At 31.7% G+C, this 11,984-nt stretch overlaps 2 protein-coding genes across 3 annotated transcripts in view; one reads left to right on the top strand and one right to left on the bottom strand.

The window, feature by feature from the left end:
* Window positions 1-450: 450 nt before the first annotated feature.
* On the top strand, window positions 451-5,789 carry LOC106714988 (nuclear transcription factor Y subunit gamma). Of its 2 annotated transcripts, none has more exons than XM_045684504.1 (8): window positions 451-682; window positions 1,422-1,563; window positions 2,071-2,256; window positions 2,609-2,740; window positions 3,497-3,574; window positions 4,009-4,104; window positions 4,704-4,814; window positions 5,610-5,789. In XM_045684504.1, exons 1-8 carry the CDS (start codon window positions 657-659, stop codon window positions 5,685-5,687), a joined length of 849 nt encoding a protein of 282 aa, XP_045540460.1. In that variant the 5' UTR covers window positions 451-656; the 3' UTR covers window positions 5,688-5,789. The 2 variants fall into 2 exon arrangements, with proteins under 2 accessions (XP_045540460.1, XP_045540459.1); XM_045684503.1 differs by having other exon boundaries at window positions 4,006-4,104.
* Window positions 5,790-9,319: 3,530 nt separating this feature from the next.
* LOC106715178 (RNA-binding protein fusilli) overlaps window positions 9,320-11,984 on the bottom strand; it is a 67,029-nt gene continuing 64,364 nt past the window's right edge. The window contains exons 15-16 of the mRNA XM_014508422.2: window positions 9,726-9,850; window positions 9,320-9,503 (exon numbers count right to left, since the gene is read on the bottom strand). Coding sequence (XP_014363908.2) covers window positions 9,414-9,503; window positions 9,726-9,850 — 215 coding nt within the window. The 3' untranslated portion in view covers window positions 9,320-9,413. The remainder of the gene's footprint in view (window positions 9,504-9,725; window positions 9,851-11,984) is intronic.

Here is an 11,984-nt window from a genome sequence, read left to right as displayed (position 1 = left end):
TTTTTCCAATGGTGTTTCTATTTAGAAAACAAATTATATGGGGGATAAATACAAACCAGTTCTCCAAAGTCTTAATAAAGAAAAAAACACACAACAAAACAACATTATAAATGTGACACAGCTATTTTGCTTCTTCTACATTTATACATAAACGCACAGTACGTTAGTTAAGTAAAATAATTAACCTAAATAATTCAAATGCTATCCAAAGACAGTATTTCACGCGGACGAAGTCGCGGGTACAGCTAGTTGTTCATTACTGTAAGATTAATTCACTTTCGTAAAGGTTAAATTTATTAATTTTAAAGCTAATTCATACCAGTAAAAGAAATCGTGTCGCTGATCAATGTTTTATTAATTTGTATTTAACCTCTGTTACAAATGGTAATAACATTGGACTTGGTTTAAGTTGTAGCAACACTGGATTTACGTCAAGCCTGTGACTGGTCATCGGCGGACGAATCGTGGAACTGGCGCATTTTCAGTTATTGGTGATTGGAGATCTTCAAATATTACACTGATTATTGGTTACTCTGTTCTAATAAGTTTAACCGCGGATGAGTTCTTAACTTGGTGGTGCAAAATATAACTTTGTAAATAAAAAGTTAATCAAGAGAAAGAATTTCGTTTGCAAGGTGAAGTCGTAGCAATTCAAGATGTCCGTATGCTTCTTTGTGCCTGCGTAAGTTCACTCTTTATCTTTTAACATTTAGTTTTAATATCTTTATTTCTTTAAATTAAAAATTGAGCGAAAAATTAATTACATACAAAATTAATTGTATGTCTATCTGCAATAAAGTATGTATTATTGCATGTTGTAATTATATCTAACATTTTGACTTTTGACGTAGTAGATTACAAGTACTTAATAAATACGTTCCGTTTATTTAGAAACAACTTTTGAGAGAAGTTCTTAACTGTACTCAAATTAAACACTACCACTACTAACTTATCTTAATAAATTAATTCGTATTTAAAAGCTTTTTTTAAAGATAAATTACGAGTTGGTGTTAGCCGGGCCGGAATGAAGTTAGTCGCTTTAGGTTTATGCGCATGTACAGTAAGACAACATCTTATATATAGCGAAATAATAATTTAATAGATTTTGCGATATGATAAAAAAATAATTATTCAGGCGTTAAGTGCTTATCACGTCATGTCATATAAGTATTTCCAAAACATTACGAAAACATTTTTTGTATCTATCGTTCACTTTTGAAAAATCGCTTTGAAAAATTGATGACCTTGAGACGCTAAGATATTTGTAAAGACATACTCTGCCACATACCAGTCCATAAATAATTATATAAATCATCCCTTACCCTTAATGTAGATTTAGTATAAAAACAAAACTAAGGAACTGCTTAAGTAAACATAAAATGTCTCTGAGTATGTCTGGAGTGAGGTGCAATATTGTACAGCGACCAAGCTGGTACTTCAGCGGTATCAGAAGAGGGCGACACGGAAGCGGCAGGGGAGGAGGGCTCCTCCCCGGAAAGCATCCAGCACAGCCTGCAGGTCTTCTGGGCTAAAGTCACTGAAGATATCAAAAAAGTCACCGCAGTATGTATTTAAGTCTACATTTAATATATGTTGCATGTGACAAAAACTTTAAATATAAATGGCCTCGGAAGTGATGAATGGATTGCGTGAAAGGTGACATGGTTAATGAGAGAGTGACTGAAACGCCCAGATTATAGAATAACTCGGAAGACGAAAACCTGGTGTGAACCCACATATAGTTTGATAAGGACAAGCAGATAAGGCCAAAATCAATATGACCTATAGCCACTGACCTCTATAAAAGGACTGGCTATAAAAGGTATTGTTTTGTACTTATTTGATTTTCGCCATTTTGTAGCGGTGGCGGTGGTGTGGATTCGAACTAAAAATACATATAGACTTAACTGTCATGTACCATCAACAGGCGCGTTTAAAATCGAACGAAGCAAAAGCTACTAAGAAATCGCAATGAATGAAATGAAACTATGAAAAATGATCTTTCTATTCGTAACACCGAGAACTGTCAATTGTCACCTATTACTTTATAAGGTGTGAAACTCTCTTTAGGACGATTTCAAAACACAAGCGCTTCCATTGGCGAGGATCAAAAAGATAATGAAATTGGATGAGGAAGTTAAGATGATATCTGCGGAGGCGCCCGTGCTGTTCGCTAAAGCGGCGGAGATCTTCATACACGAGCTGACTCTCCGCGCCTGGTCTCATACTGAAGATAATAAGAGACGGACTCTACAGGTTTGTACTTCGTTCACAAAGATACGTACAATGGAAATGAGAAATTATATTACCTATCTAAATAATTTTACCTTTGTATGTATGGAATCATAGACTTATAGGACATAGTCCAAAATAAATCCATAGACAACATTGTCGGCCAGTGATATGTTAAAATATAATTTCATTTCTATTTAATTCGACTTAAATTTTTAATAGTTTAATCTTCAACGAAATATACAATTTTTACTTAATTTCCTGAATTTAGTTTCACATTTAATACCTATTAAGTAAATTTAATTTAAAAAAAGATGTTTTCAAGTGTAATCGTAAGTCTATAACCACTTTAGACATTAGTAATAACATATTCCAGCGTAATGATATAGCGATGGCGATATCGAAGTCAGACCAGCTGGACTTTCTGATAGACATAGTGCCGCGGCATGAGGTGAAGCCCAGCAAGCCGCGTGATGACCCGCCGCGCACCACCAACAACACTGAACAGGTGAGTATTGTGTACTAGTTGCTGCTCGTGACTTCGTTCTCGTGGAATTAAAAAAAACTGAGACTCTGCACTATTATTTAATGTATATTTTGTGTGTGATAATAGTAAAACATAGGACACATGTTCGTCCGATCTGTTATCCCTCTTTTACCATTTTACCATTATTTCCCTTTGAACTGAAAGTGAAGTACTCCTTTCTCCTGCATTTTAAGAAGATAATTTGAGTATACATACAGTACTATTTCACCCTATCTTACCCTAGACTAGTAACATTCCTTTTGATCGTTATATCCCATATAAAAATAATTAAAGTGAAACACCAATTTGCTTTTCATTGCTATTGGAACATTCTAATTTACCCCACCTTACCCTAACGTTGCTATTCTGTCCCTCGCTTCGTGCATATTGATACTTATTAATTAGGGAAGGGGCAATTGTTCCCCCCCTTCCGAGATGATTGAAGTGTAAAGTATTATATATTTTGACACCATATTAATGATAGCTGCCACCCAACACCTTTATATATCATCGTCTGGCGACGTCAATGTCTATGGGTACAATTCCATTTAACCCTAATCTACTCTACCCTAAAAGAACAAACTAGTACTTTTCTCTTTGTTTATAACACTAGTGTACCTCCATTTACTCCACCCTAACCTAGAGGAGCACAATCCTGGTCCTAGCACATGTTAGCCGCCCAATACGCGTGTACGCCGAGTTGTTGACGGGCATTAACCTGTACAGTACTACCTTCAGCTGGCGCAGCAACATCAGGCGGCGCTGCAGGGAACACAGCCGCAGTACGTGCTGCAGCCGTGCGCTCAGGTCGTGCAGGTGTGACCTCATACATACATACATACACATTAAACTTTTGAAATAATTAGTGTGGGTTTCCGAGACCTCTATATAAATTATCATCTTTGACAAAACAAAGATAAATATATGTTTTAAACTGGGATTTTGTTCTTAGAAACCCGCGATCACCGAGTTTTGCTACCAAATATATACAGGGTAATTAACTGGTCACTATAAAGTCTTAGATTTACTTTGAAAAATCTCCACTAAACCACTTAATTTGTAAGCGACAGTTAATCTTTTTAATTTTATCAGATTGTAACCGTGTAAAATGTGATTTTATTTTCCTGGCGAATACACTTAGTTGCCTAATATATTTCTGGAATTTCTCACATCAGAATAACTTAAGACACAAACCCCATTAATATCAGACCAATATGACTACAAAGAGTATGCGTGTTATTTTCCAGCAGTCAGGTAACACGGCCACGACTTCTGGTGGTGGACAGCAGCCCCTCACCCTGATGCAGCAGGTGGTCACCTCCTCGGGAGAGTTGCAGCAAGTGCCGGCAAGTGTCTACAATGTTCCTTTTTACTCTATCTAGAAGATTTTTGTATGCTTCTTTCAGTGCTAACGATAATTTAATGTGTAAAAACATCATAGTGGCATTGAAAGTGTTAAAACGGTTGATCGAATTTGAACAATGAGATATTCGTTTTTTACGACCTATGAAAAAACTAACCTAGATAAAAATCAAACTTTTCTTTACAAAGTCTGATAAGACATAGTTTTTTTTTAATTATGTTGTATTTAAATTATAACATCTTCCACACAATTACGAATTCGAAAAACAAATCAGTGACACTGAAAATTAAAAATAAAATATACAGACTTCACCTAGTCTTGTTTCTAGATTTTTTATAAGTTTTTTTAAAAACTAAATTAATTAAAACTAGAGCTACACTATCGAATACTTCCTACCTATGTGGAAGCGAGATAAGTATTGAAATTAACAACTAACAGGATTCTTTAAGAAGTTTATTTTCTAATTCCTAAAACTATAGAAAACCAACTAACAATCTACTTCTAAAAACTATGACTTAGCATTTTTAGGTGCAGAGTTCTAAAGCTGAGAGGTGAACTTCATACGAACCTTTTTTATTCCAGATCCAGCTTTCACAGGCTCAGTTGAACATAGTGCGGCCACAGCTGCAGAATAATCCAGGACAACTGATAGTGATACAGGCGCAGCCGCAACAGACGCCTCAGATTATACAGGTTACAAGTTAACACATACAATGCTGATGATCCGTTTATACTATCAGGGCATTTGACGCTATCTCACTTTAAAAGTCAAATGTGTTGAGACGACAAAGTAGAAATAATATACAATAGGATGCAATTTTTAAATGTGTGTACGAAAAAAGGCGTTTTAGTGATAAAAAACTAATTGCTTTTTACAATCATCCCGTCTTTTGCATGACTAACTCCTATCTAATTAGGTTATTTTGTACAAAGGGGCAATTTTGAACAAGGCAATTTTTCTGCAAGTGAAATACCGCTAATGGTTCTGACTGTACTAAAAAAGATAGATCCGTTAGGATCTGAACTAAACACTGAATACGAAAAAAATACCTATTTAACAACTCGGACCCGAAGACTTTGATATCAAAGCATTAAGCAAAAGTCTAAAGAGGTATCACTTCATAAGACTTCACTGAACAAGATATTTGTTTAAGGGTATTTATTTGTGACCATTTGTACCTTAAACCGGTTGTCATTTTTTGATATGTCATTAGATTTGTTTTTTTCTCCTGAGTGTCATAGGGTTACAATTATTTGGTTTTATTAAGTAAATCTATATCTATATATATAAAAGAAAGTCGTGTTAGTTACACTATTTATAACTCAAGAACGGCTAAATCGATTTGACTGAAAATTGGTGGGCAGGTAGCTTAGAACCAGGAAACGGACATAGGATAATTTTTACCCCGTTTTCTATTTTTTATTCCGCGCAGACGGAGTCGCGTGTAAAAGCTAGTAATGTATAAAATGAACGTTGTCTATGTGCAGGTATCTTCACACGCCGGTCAGAATCAACCGCAGCAAGTGTTCCTAGCGCAAGTCTCCACCACGCAGGAGGAATCTTAGCGACGTAAAACTAAACAGTGATTTAATAAATATTTGGACTCGAATCTGTGAATTTGTGTGAAATCTTTGAATTTATGATAACATTGTAAATATATTTACTAAGCAAAAATAAATAAATGTGATAAATTATATGGCTTTTTTTTCTACTACCAACACACTTAGATGAGGGTGATTTTACTAATATTATTAATGCTTATATTTGGAGGTATATATGCTTATATATACCTAACTTGGGGTAGGCTCCGAGCCCCTCGGTGGGGACGTATGAGTGAGGTGAGCTGATGATGATATTTGGATGGATGGATGTTTTTTTACTAAGCATCTCAAAGACGGCTCAACGGATCTCGATAAAATTTTCCATAGATGTAGAATATAGTCTGAAAGAATACATTGATTATTAAGTTTTTTGTTTAATTCCGAACAATCGAAGTTGCAGGCAAAAGTTAGTTTGAAATGAAAACAACATTTTAATCTACTTTTTTATTTAAAACAATTTTCTATTTTGTATAATACGATGCTAAATTACAACACGCTATCAGAACTTTATAAACTACATTGCACAATTTCTATTTGACTACACTACAAAAACTATAAGCTTATAAGTGTATTCGCCATTTTGTTTTTTGTGTCTGAATCACTGATATATTTCCATCTCTGTTCATTCTATTTGAATAAACAGAGACAGCTAGATGTTCTTTAGCCTTACTGTTAGGTTATATACGTCACATGCTAGAATGAGATGAACTTACATTAGAGAGAGATATATAAAAAGCTTTGCAGACACAAAAATTCAAGGCGATTTATTAAAAGAGACCTAACAAATATAATTATATATCGATTGAAATAACAAATACATAAACAATGATATCAATAAAAAAATTCGCTGTAAATAAATAAAAAAAGATTTGATAGAAAAATAACAAAAATATAAATCTAATTCAAATAATGCATTTTTACATTTTTCATCAAATAAAATATATACCATTACATAAATTAAAAAGATCGTCAAATAATTTTTTTTGTTTTATTATAAAAAATATTATTCAGATTGTCTATGATTACCTTAAGTGGTAACATTTTAAATAAAGACGTCATAATTCTTTAAATAAAGAAAACGATTATTATTTTATTCTATAGCACACTTTCTTAACATATAGGGTCATGGATAACGCTGGACATGGTATGCATGGCAGCAGAAAATATTGTGATAAAATAATCTAACTTCAAAGTCCACAAAAAACAGTGTGTTTCCACAAACGAAACTTTTACAAAAACTTAGTGTCGTATGTCATATTTTCTTTAAAAACAAAAAAAGAACACTATGTTTTTTATATACGTGTTTCGTTTACGGACATTCACAGTTAAAATAACCTATATTTATTTACTATCACTGACCATAGTAACTTACACGATATATTTTATTGCTTGAAATTCAACGATTTAAACTAAATATTAAATCTAAATAAAGTAACATTAATATTATCACAAATTTTGTGACATTCCTAAATAAATAAATGTTTATATTACAAAATTGGAAGACATTCAGATTTTGTTGTTTCTCTATTATATTTATATCAGATTTATTATTTAAATATTATGCCAATATAAACTATAACAAATAAAATTAACGTATTATTATAATATTTTTCCCCTGTAGAAGCTATAGGGCATCTAATAGTTGCCAATTTGTAGGCTAAATTAATAATTTAAATAACAAAAAATATCTTTCAAACAACAGCTTTTTAAAATAATTTTTATAAATAAAATAAAAATATTTTTTGCATCTGGCAATAAACTTAAAATTAATATCTATGACATATTTAATCTATTTTCTGCTGGATATTTATCCCGGCAAGAATTTTAAACTTAAGTATATTTAAGTATATAAATTAAGTATTTTTCTAAATGAAAATGTAAGTTTCATACAATAATTGAGCACTTTCAGGCTTATACGTGATTTATACAAAGTTGATTTTTTCGAAGGCCGAGACAACTTTTCCAATATGGCGCGGTAAATTGAAAAAACACATTTCTGTTAATTTATAAGTCTTCTTTACCGTATTTTTGTAGCTATCGTGTAATTTAATTTTTATAATTCTGTAGAAGATAAAGAGAGATTAAAGAAAGTTTATGAAATGTAAAACCGTTAAGTTTATAAACTTACCGCATTGGAAATAGTTAAGAATTCTTTCTTATATATTTGCTTACTTTTAAATTATGGCGATATTATTTTCTGGCTGTAATATTTCTTCTTCTATTAAACTAATTGAGCGAAATCTTAGTCTAAACTAAGCTTAACTTATAAATCAAAAACATATTTGGTTTTTTTTCCTCTAAAAAAAATAATTAACAAACAGCACCTTCGTATCACTGTGTACATTCGTTGTCAATTTTATAGAGTAGCGAGAAAAAAAATATTTTATTTATTTTTTTGTCATAAATTATTATATAAATAATTGTGAAAATTCTATTGGAAGGAACTTTATAAAATAGTTTAATGGCGCCTTCTTTTAAATACGACATCTTAAGTTCATTTATAACACAAAATATGAACATTCGCACAAAACTTGTAAGAAAGAAGAAAGCTTATCATCTATGAAACTTGCAGCTTTTGGATACACGTAGTCATAGTGAAAAAAATGATAAAAAATAGACAAATAAATCCGATTTTTTGCAATAGAAATACTTAACGAAATAGTAGTGGTAATTGACTAAGCCTTTTTTATTTATTTAAATGAAAAATTTAATTAAATAGAAATGAACTTGAGATGTGGCATTAATTCTTTTTAAGACCATATCAATATTTATAAACAAACTCTTCTTTGGAGAGGTTAAAAACAATATTTTAAGTCACCGTAAAATTATAAACATGGTCAATTTTTTATCTCTGTACATTTAAACTGTGATGAAATTGTAAACCGAGGCATAGACAATTTAATTTATACTATCGCTAGTATATATGTTAGTTATATATGTATATATATATGTAGTTATATATATATGTATAGTTATATATGTTAGTATACGTTTATACTATCGCTAGTAAGATTGTAAAAACGTTGTTTGGAATACTACGGCGACAAATACACTACATAAAATAGAAATTTTCATCCTCTTTGGACCCATCATAATATAAAAATAACTTATAATATGTAGATCATATCATTATTTAAATGTAAAATTAATATCTGAAAGATCAACAAATAAGAAAATATTTTACATACAACAACACAAACGAACAACTATAGTTATTTCTTCTTGATATAATATGTTAACATTTATACTGAATTAAATAATATAATTTTTAATCTGTAATTAATATCACTAAATTGTTTGAGCCATTTAATTACGCTAGTATATTGTAGAAGGCAAGCGATTTTTTCACCTTTATCTGTATCTTTAAGATACAGATTAAAAAAATCCTCATAACATATCCTATAAAAAAACTTTTAGTTCTCGCTTTTACTTATTACTTTAAGATTTTCAAATTCATAGAGTGATTTTAACAATTCCATTAGACCATTAGCCCAATATCAGGCAGTCAATGCTGTAAAAAATCTGTCATTTTATTAAACTAAAAGCGCAGAACTACTTTTATTTTTTTAATTATTTTTAATCTGGTCGGACTACATTTGCATTTATTAAATTCCGACTTACATTAGTATTTTTACTGTAATATTTTTAACAAAGGATCGCATGCCTCTACAAGTCGTTAAGTTGAGCGTGTCAGTTGACCATGAAGACGGGCCATTCGTGGCAGGCGGGCGGCGGCAGCGGCAGCGGGGACCCTCCCCCGACTGACACCACCTCCGGCATCTGTCGCCAATTGGTCACAAACAATGTTAAAATAACACTACTTATCTCACAATTATAGATGAGGATGTCTAAGTCGTTTAGCCACACTCAAAAAAGTGACTGATGGAGTTTCTTAGTGTCGGTGTAATATCAAAAATTAAGCATTAATATCACATATTTACACTAAGCGTCAGTTTAAGAATCAATTTAAGGAGATCTAATTTGACATTCTTATATTCTTACCATAGTTTGGGGATGATGGGGCGGATGATAATAATGCGCGGGCGAGACGGGCGGCGTTGGGTAGCCCCAGTACACCAGGGGAGGGAGAGTTGGCCCCATCGCCGGGTAGTAGTACGTCAGTGGACCTACAGACAAAATTATAAATAAAATTTATCCACAAAAACATTTCAAAAAGCTTAAAAAAAATTAAACATTAAAAATTAAATTTTATGGCTTAACCAAAGAGTATATAACAGTACGTATGGTCCAATTGTTAATCTGTTTTTCGATTATATTTGACAGATCATTGAAATTGTTTTTTTTTCTCATGCAAGTTGTTAGTCACTACATTCATATTTCTGCATACACTTTCAATTAGAATAATATGTACTAGTCTATAGACACCAAATAGATTTATTAGTTTGAATTAATATTAACACATTATTTTTTGTGCGCGACATACATTTAATTGTTAAACCAATTGACGCGTAATGACTCGGCAATGGATGATTATATTCCACTTCAATAACCAAACTTTACCTTGTACCCTTGTATTCTAAATATCCCTTTTTAACCTACATAAAAAGTTGCGAACATGTTTTGATGAATCCTTGTGAAAAAAAATATAAATGTCATTTGAAAATTATGTCGCCAAAATTTTTGACAGATTCGTCAAAACATTTTCCCGGTTTTTTTTTGCAATACAAAAGAAGACGTACACAGATAATGTAAGATATATAAATGTATGTAATTAAAATCATGATAAACACTCACCAGGGTTTCAGAACGCATTAACAGTCCACCAAAGCAGTGCGCTTACACCAATACTCTGTATTTGTTTGTTACACACTTCGCCGTTGCCGCCAACCACCAAGCTAGTCTGCGGACTTTACCAAACTTACGCTCGCCTAGTGCCCTACCACTGCACCAGTTATTGCGATCTCAACTTTATATGTATGGATTTTAATCTTTTTGTCATGTTTGCAATTCTACAAAAGCTTTTGATCATTTATTAATATTAGTTATTGCACACTTTGACACAATAATAGTGTGTAATAAAAAAAGTTAAAATATTTATCATTAAAAGAAAGAATCTTGTTGCAATTCAACGCCTTGAGATTTAACTATAGACATAAACGCCATATTACGCCAAAACTCAGTAAATTCCAAATAATTTCTGGCAAAATGCTTTTCCTTACGTCGTAAAAAAAAAACAAATTTAAATAGCATAATGGCCGCCAAGTGTGGAATTCGATTTGACGTTCATCTGTTTACATCATTTAAACGTTTAATTTAAACGAGATAACACCCGAATTTAATTTTTTTTGCCTTACAAATGCAATTAAATTGATATTATAACCACTTTATTTACCAAGTTGAAATCGCAATAAATATAAAGAATAAGAAGTTTCACGTGATCCCACAAGAAATGATAGGTAAATACTTACCAGCTCCTTGTTACATGATGAATTGGTAACACCAGACATTCAACCAGCCACTAACAAGGGCGTTTATACCTTTCACCCATGAAGTCTTATTAACTATAAACTAAAGCACAAAAACATTTCGTCTACAACACATTTAAGCGGCCGATATCTTATCCCATTGTACAAGATCTCTTTGTAACACTGTCACCTCTGTATCCATGCATTTTGAAGCAGAATTTAATGTAATTTGAGATCGGGCAGAGCGTTATGTCTTAAAGGTATTTTATAACGATTTAACTTTTTAAAATGTTTAAGATAGTTATGGCGTTTGCATTTGAGTATTCAAACGCCGGTTACTATACTGATTTTTATCACTTTAATTTTTATTCTCTGACGATAAAATTATTGACAACATTTACTTTTGTTTTTAACCCCTGTCAATATTACTTATGTTATTGATAAATGTGTATAAAAATTTAAATCAACAAAATATCTTTTCAATTTGTTTGGACTTGGTTGGTTATAACAATGTTACTTTTTTAATCATAGAGGCACAAGTCAATTTTAAATTATGCTAAATATCCAAATAAAATAATTGAAATTACGACTTTAAAAAAATAATTATCTTTTATTGATAAAGTGTTTCTATGTATAATCGAATTCAATGAAAATTACAACAAACCTATTTAAACCTTTGCAACTCTGTAATCAAAGACTTATTAAAACATACTGTTCGTATCAATAATAATTCAAACACATTAACATTAGAAAATAAGACCATAGACAATAAATAACATTGCCAGCCAGTGATATTTGTACATATAATTTCTCATTTCCATTGAAATCGATTTTG

The sequence above is a fragment of the Papilio machaon genome, chromosome 26 (genome assembly GCF_912999745.1).
Source record: "Papilio machaon chromosome 26, ilPapMach1.1, whole genome shotgun sequence".
In the NCBI taxonomy this organism is placed as follows: domain Eukaryota; kingdom Metazoa; phylum Arthropoda; class Insecta; order Lepidoptera; family Papilionidae; genus Papilio; species Papilio machaon.
This window is presented reverse-complemented; position numbering and strand designations above follow the sequence as displayed.